Source organism: Galleria mellonella, unplaced genomic scaffold, assembly GCF_026898425.1.
Source record: "Galleria mellonella isolate WM207_F2 unplaced genomic scaffold, CSIRO_AGI_GalMel_v1 utg424, whole genome shotgun sequence".
Classification (NCBI taxonomy): Eukaryota; Metazoa; Arthropoda; class Insecta; order Lepidoptera; family Pyralidae; genus Galleria; species Galleria mellonella.
Genome location: NW_026442097.1, coordinates 3,975,545 through 3,988,785, shown reverse-complemented (window position 1 = coordinate 3,988,785; position 13,241 = coordinate 3,975,545). Strand labels below are relative to the sequence as shown.

The following is a 13,241-nucleotide window of genomic DNA, read 5'->3' as shown; positions in this document are numbered from 1 at the left end:
GGTTAGTTACATCGATCGATCAATATATCATCAACGGTCATGTGGACCAAGTCGCATGCTATTACTAGTTTTTTTTTTAAATGGATGATAATGAAATGGTAACCCCACCCATGCTATCGGTATACACCGGTGGGGCACCAGTGAAGGATGATAGGTGAGGATGAAGCAGGTCAGTTAGCCCATCGTGACGAATTCAACAAGAATTGTTCACGATGGTTTCCAGGGGGAACCATGTGGAGGTCGACCTAATAGGGCATATTGCTAGCAATGGGGCTGTCAAACTCCATTGCTAACAATCCCTTTCCTCCCGCTATTACTAGTTTATTGTACATATTATTTTATTCACTATTTAAGGAACTTTAATTCAATATTACAGGACACCAAACTCCCAACTCCGAGTCCGTCTCGGCGAGTGGGACGTACGCGATGCGGGGGAGAGGTACTCCCACGAGGAGTACGCGGTCCAGAGGAAGGAGGTGCACCCCGCGTACGAGCCAGCCGACTTCAGGAACGATGTCGCGTTAGTCCAGCTGGACCGGGGCGTGGTCTTCAAACAGCATATATTGCCTGTAAGTATAAATAAAGGTAGTAAGGAAGCCCTAATGATCTGTAGTCAATGACGGGGTTATATTTTTCAAAAAGTAATGATCATTTCACCTTCTATCGCTCTTTTAGTAGCGACATAATGGTTCCATACTGTTCTGATAGATGCATATTGGTGCAACTTGCCAATGCAAACTATTGTAAACCGATCCTAATTATAGCTAATTCCTAACTGTTGTTACACGAGTGCAGTATTAAATTGTCATTAGCAATAGATTTGTACTGAGATCGACGTTGGATTCAAGAGTTATCCTACTGTTTGTTTGTTTGTTTATTATTATAATTGAATTGCTTTCTATTTGTATACAATTTTGTTTGTTTGTTTTGTTTTAGTTTCTTTTGTTCTTTTTTTGTGCGCTACTGTGTGGGCCGCATGCTTCTTCGATTAAATTATTTCTATCTTCTTCTTTATCTTCTTTTAGGAATAGAAGGGAAGAGACTTTCACTACCTAGGCTTTTATGTAGGGATGGGTAGGTAAGGTAGCTGTTGTAAAGTGATTGAATAAATGGATCAGCGATTAAATGATAAAAGCGTAAAGCGAAACATGTATCACAGTTTTTTTTATGGAATTTTATGTTTGAAAAATCTGTCGTTTACAGATCGTAGCCTATTCGGCCTATTGATAAATCCGGCATTGCATATTGTGGTCAAATAGATTAGATTTTACCAGAGGAAGGCTTTGTACAAAAGTTAACTTGTACTTGCAAGCTTACAGTTTAAAAGGTTGGGTATAGCAGTGAAAGAAAGTACAGAAGCACTGTAGATTCAGCCAGTCAATAAGCATTCTCTTTTTTATATAAAGATTCACAACAAGAGATGACTTATTTGTGGTTTTGCTTTCATTTAATTTTTATTTATACCGCGAAGGTGGCAAGCAAGCATACAGTCCGCCTGGTGGTATACGGTCACTGTAGCATATGGACGCCTACAACACTAGCGGTGGTACGCGCGCATTATCGGCCATCAAGAAATCTTAATATACTCTTTTTGAAGAACGCTATACTGTAGTCACTAAGGAAAATCTCAGCAGGGAGCTCCTTCTACAGTCTAAGCGTTCACGGGAGAAAATACCTTTGAAACCGCATTGTACATGACTGTTTAGTTTCAAGCGTGTAAGGATGAATTCTCAATCGATGGCGAGCAGCGAGATAACAAAAAGTGGCTGTAGGTATCAATTCAAACAATTCCTCAGAACATAATCCGTTGAAGACGCGATGGAACACACAAAGGGTAAATGTAATTTCACCATGACGAAATTTATATGGGAAAGACATGGGAGTGAAAGTTTTACAATTGAGAAAAAAATTGAAATTGCCTACATACTTATCGAATTATGATATCTTTAATTTCAGGTATGTTTGCCACAAAAGCAGGTGAAATTAGCTGGCAAAATGGCCACAGTAGCCGGCTGGGGAAGAACAAGGCACGGGCAAAGCTCTGTCCCTTCAGTATTGCAGGTTAGTTTTTATACATTTAGGTGCCAAAAATACAATCATTTCAATTGTGACAAAACATATCGATATGGCAGTCTATGGGGGAGGCTTATGTCCAGCAGTAGACGGATAATGGCTGAATTGATAATGATGAATACCGATAAATCAATAGTTGTGTGGTCCCGGCATAGAATGGACCGCTCCTTCCTTTCTCGTGAGTGTCGTAAAAGGCGACTAAAAGAAGGAGAAAATATCAACAAAGCCTAACAATGGTCGCCAACCTGCACCTACCAAGCGTGATAATTACTGTCACCCTCCCCCTCCCCCCATAGGACTCATATTGAAAATTCTTTTTTATCGGAAAAGATAAACTCACAGATTGGCCTCATAGAAATTTTATCAATTATTAAATTAGTTCAGTAGTTTAGTTTTTAAATCCATAAACAGATTTTGCCAAAAATGAAGCCGGTTTTTTTGTTGTGTCATACAATCTTAATTATGTTTAAATACAAATTCAAAATATCTTTATTCATGTAGGTCTATTCCAGACTCTTATGATATGTCAAATCAACCGTCAGTTCGGAATGATTTGGAGACGAGAAGAACTGACAAGAAACTCAGCTCATACTCTTATCAAATAAAATTTATACATGTTTACAATAATGTAGATTCATTTTTAAATTCAAATTTGGAAGAATAGAATTACCACCAACATATGCTATATCTCTCTATTCTATTTGAGAGCTGCGCTCTTGTCGGTGGAGCTCTTGCCACTCACTACGATTTTCAGCGAGTCTCTTCACCTCTTGATACGACACGACACCAACTCCTTCCTTGATCTGCCTGATGTAACTATGTCTCGGTCTCCCTCTCCCCCTGCTTCCTTCTATCTTACCTTCTATTATAATGTTCATAAATTCGTCGTATCGTATCAAGTGTCCCAGCATTTTTCCCCTTCTGTCCTCAATAGTTCTAATAATTTGTCTTTTTTCCTTAACCCTAAGCAGGACCTCCTCATTGCTAATTCGATCGAATATGCTATATATGATATGCTATTTAATTCCTTCAGTTAGTGTGCGACTACCAACACTAGAAAATTTACTTCTATTATTATAACTAGAAGTTCTGTAGTATACGAAACTCTTTACAAATACTGGTTTGTTTTTCTATTATTGACTTAAGATTGTGACATTCCCTTTCTAACTACTATTGCCTGTAATAATACCAATGTATCGTTATTTTTAGTTGAATTAAACCAATATTTCCCTATGGTCTATATCGTTTTGTATCAAGTTCTACCTGACCTTTCCTGTCAGTCGTCATCATCATCAGTGACCGTTTAATGATTTGCAGGAAGTGGATGTGGAAGTGATCCCGAACGAGCGCTGCCAGCGCTGGTTCCGCGCGGCCGGCCGCCGGGAGACCATACACGACGTGTTCCTCTGCGCAGGGTACAAAGAGGTATCACTCACATTATTATTATTATTAGACATTATTTACCAGAGGGAGACTGTACAAAAGTCGTTTGCTCGGGCACCTCTGTCCCATTCGTGTTTTAACCGTGAAGCAGTTGTGTTTTTTTCTTATGGGTGATAATGGAATGGTAACCCCACCTGTGCTATCGGTATGCACTGGCGGAGCACCAGTGAAGGATGATAGGTGAGGATGAAGCAGGTCAGTTAGCCCATCGTGACGAATTCGACAAGAATTGTTCACGATGGTTTCCAGGGGGAACCACGTGGAGGTCGACCTAATAGGGCATATTGCTAGCAATGGGGCTGTCAAACTCCATTGCCAACAATCCCTTTCCCCCCAGCAATTGTGTTTGCATGGCTGTGTTTCTGTTTGAAAGGTGGAATATGGCAGTGAATTTACAGGGTACAGAGAAATAGCACCTGAGTCCTTAGGAATGGCAACGCATGGGGGGTATCATGGGCGAAACAGTATACTATTTGCCAATAGTTGCCACGCTTGGCAGACGAGTTGGTAACCGCAGTTAGGCTTTGGTGATATTTAAAGAAGATGGTGAAGAGGGATTCTACTGTCCACATGTCGTTTCATTTAGTTTTCTTAGTCGTTTCTTACGACACCAACGGGAAAGGAATAAACGGGTGGTCCATTCTATGCCGGGACCACACGGCGATTTTCTAGTAGATTAACATAAAGTTAAATATTTTAAATTCACAGGGTGGCCGTGACTCCTGTCAGGGCGACTCCGGAGGCCCCCTCACGATGAAGATGGAAGGGCGGAGCACCCTCATCGGCCTCGTGTCGTGGGGCATCGGCTGCGGCCGGGAGCACTTACCTGGAGTGTACACAAACATACAAAAATTCGTGCCTTGGATTGACAAATTGATCAATCCGTAATTGTGATTATCAATCGTCATTTCTAACTACATTTCATAAAATCGTAAAGTCAAAAACGTACATTGAAGAAATGTTTTTATGAGTATGTTATGTAGCACTAGCAATCCGACCCGGCTTCGCACGGGTAAAGAATGACAATGTTCTTTTTATAAGTGAAAGAATTAAGAAAAAATTTGTGTTAAATCAGTATGAAAAGCAGAACAGTGGAAAACCCAAGCTTAATTTAATTTTATGGAGGGTTTTTTTTTAATAGATGACCTAATGATAATGATAGTTGATTGAGTCATCGTCATGTATATATACACATATATAATCAGGAAATAATGATATGTTTTCCAAAGGGAACCGCGTGGAGGTCGAGCTCATTCATTTGCTAGCTTATACACGCGCATTAGAAATGGAGCTTCTAGTCCACATTATTACATCCTCATCTCCCTCTACAACGAAAGCTACAACATCACAAGCAAAGTCGCGGATATTGCTTGTCTACACTAATATTATATTGGGATATGGCAGTGAATTTACAGGGTACACAGATATAACACTTGAGTCCTTAGGAATGGCAACGCATGGGGGGTATCATGGGCGAAACAGTATACTCTGTTATGTCCGTGGTACTGCTCATGTCTATAGGCGACGGTTACTTTCCAACAGGTGGGCAGTCAGCTTGTTTGCCATTCTAAGTTGAATAAAAAAAAGAATTGGTACGTCATTTGCATTAATTTTAGTATTGATAATATCATTTTAATAAATATTAAAGCCTTCACTGTTTTTTTAAATAAGTGATTAGAAAAAGCAATAATTATTGTATTGTGATATTTCAATGAAGCATTATTACAATTAAGTAAATAGTAGAAGAGTGGCGCCCTCTAGTAGCAATAGTTTCTAAAATTTACTTTTTAAAATTCACTACATTAGATCATAATATATTCTATATTAAAATGAAAAGTCGTCCATGTATATATACATATATATACATGAACATATATAAATATGTCCATGGACATATATAAATAGCTGTTTTAAAACACAGATTTAAAAATAATATAAGAAGAATAGTTTATTATTGTTTAAAAAGAGATTTTGTCCATATAAAGAGATCTCAAAAATATGCAAAGTATTTTTAGTGATTTAAAACTCATATCAGTTTAATTTAAATGTAAACAAGAAGTTGCAAGTAACCATTAATAAAATTCATACAAGTCATTGATAAGTTCACATCCTATTACATCCTTATACAGTTTATTTCTTATTAATATCATAATTATATATTTTTTTTATTTCGGTTATTAACTTTTTATTCTTCGCTTTCATCGTTATTATCATCATTGCCATCGTCCTCATCATTATCTTTGCTATCATAATTTTCATCTATCATCACTATTTTCGCCATTATTATCTTCGTTATCATCATCGTTACCTGCACCATTACCATTATTTTCATTATTATCACTATTTTCGCCATCATCATATTTTCGTATGATTATTATCTGCGCCATCATCATTTTCTTCGTCATCGTCATTATCTTCTTTATTCATTCATTCATCATCTTCATTATCTGCGCCATCATTATTATTTTCGTTATTATCATTATCTACACCATCTTCATTATCTTTGCCATCATCACTAACTTCGTCACCATCATTATCCTCTTAATCATATTTTACTTATAGTAAATACGAGTAATATAATAATCATCATTATATCCATCATCGTTATTATCGTGTCAACTAATTACCGTTCCATCGCTAGACATAAATATAGGAGTATGTTAGCTTACAGTAACTCATGTATTGTTTCAACTCTTAATAATATCGCAAAATAAGTAGAAAAAGCAGACACTACACAATAATAACTAACAAAATGCAACAAATGTAGATATACCACGTGGCTGTCAGTTGTCATTGACAGAATGACAGCAATTTTTTTCATTCGCTACAATACAACAAAAGTAAGTTGATATAACATAAGCTTTTATGTCGTCTCCTTGTAGGACAACGTTAATTTGTCGGGTATCATTTTCGGTCACCGTTCATTTTATTAGTCACGATGAGTTATTCCAAGTATAGTTATACGTTCGATTGCATGGAAAAATGACTTTTGATTTATTCGAGATTAAGATCATGGAATAGACTATCGGCGGTATAGTTATTCGTGTATAAACTAAAAACTATAAACTAAAACTAAAATTTGGTCGAATCCGCTTTTAATCATCCCACAAAATAATAGGAAAGAAAAATAATGTGTACTGATATGTTATACTCTCCATCGTCATGTCAATTAAAATCCTCACTAATATTATAAATGTGTTAAATGAGTTTGTTTGTTTAGCGTTAATGCGCTATAACACAGTAACGATTTAACCAATCTCTAATTTGGTATATACGTAATATATAGGATGAAAAATGTTAATAGATTATTTTGTATCTCAATGAGTAAATATATTCCTGTTACGCAGACAAAGTCGCGGGTGGAAGCCAGTTGTATTTATAAAATCTTGTACATAAAATATTTCTAACATCGTTAAGTACTAAATGTTAGCTGCCAAATCTATCTATGGTATAATATCTATGGTATTGTTATTTTTTTTATCATAAAAATGAATTGAATTATTGTCACTGTTTGTTTTTTTTATAATTAATAATAATTAGTTGTTTTATTGTCAGTAGTCAATTTTTATATTGCTTTTTTTTTGTATTTTTATATTGTTAACAACGATTGCCTTCTACGGTGATTTAGTGTAAAACGTTTGTAGTCCTAAATTAGGATTCATGGGGCTATGTGGCCCGTCATTTTGTAATTTTATATTTAAATCTATTTATTATTAATGTAGGTATATTAAATTTTTAATTTTTGTGTTTTTTTTTAATGTTAGCAATAAAACGTTTGTATTAAAACAACATTTTGTGTTTTAATTTTTGTTTCTATTTACAAATTGATTTATACATTCTGTACGTAATAATAATGTAATAACGTAATAATAATAAAAAATTGTGACTTATAAAAAAATTTACTTCAGTTGTGACAAACCAGTTATTTTGGTCTAATAGTAAAATTACTGAACCGATTTTAATAAAATTTTTATGGAACCAATCTGTAAGTTACAAATAAAAAAGAATGTTCCAAATCGGTTTACAACTTACGGAGTTATGAGATAATAAACGTAAAAAAATACAACCAAATCGTGAACATCCTTCTTTTTGAAGTTAGTTGAAAAAGGAATGCCTATTGAAAGATTTAAAAAGAGTATATTCACAGATTTATTTCTTACCGAACTGTTTTAAATCTGTTCTAATTTTGTGAGAACAAGATCATCCCAAGAGTATATTTTTTTATAATAAAAAAATAATTTACAAAATCATTCCTCAATTGATGGTGAAATCAGTAGAATATGTTCACAAAAAATAAGAAACACCTGTATAATATAAGAGGTCTACCCTCGATTTTCCTGCGATTCCATCATTAGATCCTTATTTGATAACAATGACAAAAATAATTTCTAAAATCGGTCCACAACCGACGGAGAAATCAATGGACGTACATAAAAAAAAAACACACAATCAAACATAGAATCTCCTTTCTCTCGGAAGTCGGTTAAAGAGCAGATAAGAATCTGCTTTTAGGAGTAATTTAAGCAGTAAAGTAATATATAGGTATAGCGCCATCTATGCTTTATGGAGAACATTATAAAAAGAGAAACAAAACAGCGAGTGAAAGCCTTCAAAGGTTTTATAAAGCATTTTAAACGTACTTAAGCATTTCTTTTTGTTAAAATAGATGGCGCATTAATAATATAACAATCATAAAAAAATATTTATAACCACAAGGTATAGAATATAGACACATTTTTTTTTAATGGGTGATAATGGAATGTTAACCCCGCCCGCGCTATCGGTATACACCGGCAGGGCACCAGTGAAGGATGATAGGTGAGGATGAAGCAGGTCAGTTAGCCCATTGTGACGAATTCAACAAGAATTGTTCACGATGGTTTCCAGGGGGAACCACGTGGAGGTCGACCTGATAGTGTATTGCTAGCAATGGGTTCATTAGACCCCATTGCTAACAATCCCATCCCCCCAATATAGACACATTAGATTGAAAGTGTTTTAATTTTGAATACGTAAACATGTATCTACAAGTCGATACTGCATCGTAGTTATTTGCTCCACCAGAAAAAAATACATGTTCCAACTTAAATGTCACAAAATTAATAAGGACCTAACACAGGAATAAAACCTATTGATTTAAAAAGGTATTGTGAAAATCGGTTTCGACTTAGTACCGTAGTCGTGTAACTCAGACACAATTTGGATTTTGTTCCACAAAAAACACCAATTCAAAGTCAAGGTAAAACCGAAATTTCGATTTAAAAACTAAAATAACGAACCGATTTTGATAAAATTTCTGTGGGACCAATCTGTAAAAATGTTCTTTCAGATAAATAATGAATTTATCAAGTCAGTTTATAAATGATGAAGTCATGAAATTACAAACATAAAAAAAAACGTACAATCATATAGAGAATCTTCTCTTTTTTTGAAGTCAATTTAAAAAAGAATTTAGAATATCTTCTTTTACGAAGTAAATTTGAAAAATGAAACTGTAATAAATAAATTGTAATAATATTATAAACTTGTTTAAGTTTGCGAGGATGGATAGATCTTTATTACTCTTTGATGCAAAAACTGCTGAATGGATTTGAATGGAATTTGGTATACGAATAGCTTAAATCCTAGCTTAATACAGAGGATTTTTTTTATACAACTTAGAATGGCAAACAAGCTGACGGCCCACCTGATGGAAAGTGGTAACCGTCGCCTATAGACATGAGCAGTACCACGGACATAACAGAGCATACTGTTACACCCATGATACCCCCCATGCATTGCCATTCCTGAGGACTCAGGTGTTATTCCTCTGTATCTAGTAAATTCACGCCATATCCCACCCTTCAAACTGAAACACAGCCATGCAAACATAACTGCTTCACGGTTGAAACACGAAAGGGACAGAGGTACCCAAGCAATCGACTTTTGTACAAAGTCTCCCTCTGGTAAAGGATAGTTTATTGACTAATTAAAGTGGGTGAAGTCGAAGAATATATATATATATAGCTAGTTATCAGCATGTTACCGTCATAAGTATAAACACTCGAGCAGATTTCTGTTCTCGTTCAAATAAAAGACTTCAACGACACCAACGATTTAATATAACATAATTACAGTATAAAATAAATTTAAATTTGTTTTTATATAACTAACAAACCGCCCCAGCTTTGCACGGGTGGGCATTCTTTAGATTGATGTAACTTTTTTATTTATGAACCGATTGAATTAAAACAAACACTAAATGCCAAGCGGAGCAAATCGTAACGCACTTGTCAAATCGGTTAAACTGTTTCTTTAGCGTGCACAAACGTAGAGACAAAGAGACATACAGATAAAAAATTTAAATATCTTTATTTTGGGTTCTATTGCGTTCATAAAGCCCCCCTACAATAGTTTTCCTTTTATATTATCTTCCATGTACAAACAGCGACCAGTTTATTATATATATTGATTAGTTGACCCAGCAAACATTATTTAGCCATATAAATTAGCGATAGGGAGACCTTAATTACCTAGTGGTATGAAATATACGTCATAAACTATTCTCATATCTACCAAATATACATAAAACTTTTCATAAATATCGGTCGAGCCTGAAGTGAAATAGCAAAAATACCGAGACACGAGATTTTTACATTATCATCAAAACAGCCTTTAACTGTCCACTGCTGGACATAAGCCTCCCCCTTGGGAGTTTTGCTAGTAGTTGTCATGCTTGGCAAACGGGTTGACAACCGCAGTTACGCTTTGGTGATGTTTTAAGAGGGACGCTGCTGCCCATCCCTTGCTCTCACTTAGTCGACTCTTACGACTACCACAGGATAAGAAGGAATGGCCTATTCTATGCCGGGACCACACGGCTATTTTTATACATAAGATAATAATAATAATAATGTTTATTTATTTTATCCACAACTTTTTTTAAGTACAATGAAACACTTTTACCAAAGAGAGACTTTGTACAAAAGTCGATTGCTTGGGTACCTCTGTTTCAAATTCTCTGTATCTCTGTTCAATCCTCTGTTCGAATGGGACAGAGGTACCCAAGCAAAGGACTTTTGTACAAAGTTTCCCTCTAGTAAAAATTATAATAAAAATTAAATTAAAATATCTTCAAACTAACGTATCTATAAAACATCACGATATCCATCGATGCTTTTATGGTAATTGAAGTTGTTGTTATTTTTTTTTTTTTTTTGAAACGATATCAATAAAGGCATTCTTACTCAATAGACGCATATATTGCATCCTTTGTCTATAAAAAAAAAAAACATAAATACGCCTTACTTATAGAAAAATAGAACTCAATCCGTAGAAATAAAGTTCATTTCCATTTCGAATGGCGTCGCAAATAAATTTTAAAAGCACTGGGTACGCCGTTAAAGTTTTGTTTTACTTTTCGCAAAAGAATACATATTGAAATATATTACATATAAAAGCAACCTTATTTCTTATAAAATGATGTCCAAAATAGTGTTTAAATTCCTGAATGTTATGCGCGATCGTAACAAACGTATAAAGTCGGTTCGTTACAATTATCAGACCTTATTACCAAATCGTAAAGTTGAAAATAGAACTGACATTCTTATGTATAAATAAGTTACATATTAAATTGAGCTTAGCAACAATTTTATCCTTCTCCTTTTGGAAGTCACTTGAAACTTAATTATTGAATTTTTATTGCTTATGTTACTCAACTTATTTTATTTTAAAATAGAATTTTTAATAAATCTTAACCAAAATATTATAAAGCAAAATTTTTTTAATGAGCGATAATGGAATGGTAACCTAGCCTGAGCTAATGCTCAGCCACAGATAGCTCAGCTAAGCTGAATTACCCTGGCAGGGAACCAGTAAAGGGTGACCGATGAGAATGAAAACTGGCTAGTTAGTTAGTCCATCATGATGAATGTATCAGGAATTAACCATGATAGTTTCCAGACGGAACCGCAACGAGATCGATTTTGCTGGGTATATTGTTAGCAATGGGATTCTTAGTCTCCATTACTAATACTCCCTTTTGCCCCCTGAAAAGGCAGATCAGTTAGCCCATCGTGATAAATATGTCTGGAATTCAGCACGGTGGTTTCCAGGAGGGATCATGTGGAGATAGACCTGATAAGGTATATTGCTAGCAATAAGACTGGTAATCTGCATTACTAACAATCTCCCCCCTCCCCCAGTATGAAACCATTAGGAATTCATCATTATGGAACCTATATCCTAGGTAACTAAAAAAATTATTAGAATCAATCTCTAATTGGCAAGGATATCGCCTAAAAATTTACCTTTTTTAAAGTCGGTTAAAATTTTTCAATGGTTAAAAGTGACCTTTCGCTTCTTATTCTACCAATAACTATCGATTTAGCTTATTATTCTAACTCATCGACATTCCCGTTATGGTGCAACAAGTTTTAAATAATCCTTTTCTGACATCATCTTGTCTCTCGCTGTTAAGTTTATTTTAGCTCGAAATATAGATACGACCTTTCTGAGAGCAACGTGCGCACGCGCAACCAGTCAGTACCCCGTCCGAGCACCGAACGCGCGGCCGCCATGCGAGAAAAAACGAATAAAAACGAAAACGATATTCCAAATTCAAATTAAACACTAACGTTCCAAAACTTGTAAATATTTGTCCTGCGCCGCGTGACTGATTGAGTTTTTTTTTTTATAAATAATAATTTAAAATTTGATTTTCGAAAAGCATATGGCCAGTCCAAGGATGTGAACTTTTTTTAATTTATTTGTACAAAGGAATGTGGTTTTAATGTGTATGCACCGAAGTACTAGTGTTGTGTGGTTTGTTTGTTATATTTAATGTCCGCGGAGGTGTCAACCTTTGCGAACTGTCATTATTGGATTTAAAAATAAGGAACTTAATTAAGGTAAGAGAAATAATATGCGTACTTTAAAAAAATCGTTATTATTATTATTAAAATAATTAAATTACATATTATTGGTTTCATCTATTCGAATTTATTTATTATCTGTTAAATCAATTGATTTAGCAGACAATAAATAAATAGTTAAATCATTCAATTTTCCTTTTTGGATCTAATACAGATATTACTTGTAGAAGATTGTAGCTATTAGATCATATATAATAAGAGGCACAGTATAATATATAGGTATTTGTTTAATATATTTAATAAATAACAGTTTTATTTATTATATTTATTTATCAAATTATTTATTTGTACACAAAATGTATTTTATTAAGACTTGATTTTGAGTGAAATTATTTAAAAAAAGTTATTGGTCTAAATGAACAAAAAATTTGTTCTAGATCATTTTATATTATATATCACTATATTTAATCACGTAATCACATGTAAGTCATTTTTAAAATTATGCATTGCCCAAAAATAGATTAATCTAAACTTGTATTTTTAACTTCAAAAAAAGGAGCCGGTCCTCAACTCGTTGGTTTTTTGTTTATGTTTGTTACTGTCATTAATAAAGCGATTTAGAATTTTTTTATCGTTTATGAAATGATATACTTTCAGGTTGGTCACATAGAAATTTTATCAAAATTGGTTCAGCAGTTTAGTTTTTAAATCAAAATAACTGATTTGACCAGCATTTTTTGTGGAACAAAATCTAAATCTAATGTAATTTATATAATATGTTATAATATAATGCTATTGTAATTATAGTTTTGTTAGAAAACATAAAAAATACATTTGATTATCTTAAAGATACAATAAAATTACAAATTGCAG

At 34.1% G+C, this 13,241-nt stretch overlaps 2 protein-coding genes and 1 long non-coding RNA gene across 6 annotated transcripts in view; 2 read left to right on the top strand and 1 right to left on the bottom strand.

The window, feature by feature from the left end:
* Window positions 1-4,974, top strand: part of LOC116413734 (serine proteinase stubble-like) — a 41,812-nt gene extending 36,838 nt beyond the window's left edge. For all 4 annotated transcript variants that reach the window (XM_052898222.1, XM_052898220.1, XM_052898221.1 and 1 more), the window contains 4 exons: window positions 377-569; window positions 1,957-2,061; window positions 3,391-3,498; window positions 4,225-4,974. In XM_052898222.1, coding sequence (XP_052754182.1) covers window positions 377-569; window positions 1,957-2,061; window positions 3,391-3,498; window positions 4,225-4,404 — 586 coding nt within the window. In that variant the 3' untranslated portion in view covers window positions 4,405-4,974. The remainder of the gene's footprint in view (window positions 1-376; window positions 570-1,956; window positions 2,062-3,390; window positions 3,499-4,224) is intronic.
* The window catches only part of LOC128201406 (uncharacterized), a 57,636-nt gene continuing 44,870 nt past the window's right edge, over window positions 476-13,241 (bottom strand). Inside the window, exons 3-4 of the long non-coding RNA XR_008253232.1 lie at window positions 3,342-3,479; window positions 476-567 (exon numbers count right to left, since the gene is read on the bottom strand). This is a non-coding gene — a long non-coding RNA (uncharacterized LOC128201406). The remainder of the gene's footprint in view (window positions 568-3,341; window positions 3,480-13,241) is intronic.
* LOC113509550 (uncharacterized) overlaps window positions 12,024-13,241 on the top strand; it is a 75,289-nt gene continuing 74,071 nt past the window's right edge. The window contains exon 1 of the mRNA XM_052898224.1: window positions 12,024-12,404. The gene's annotated coding sequence lies outside the window, so the exon portion shown is untranslated. The remainder of the gene's footprint in view (window positions 12,405-13,241) is intronic.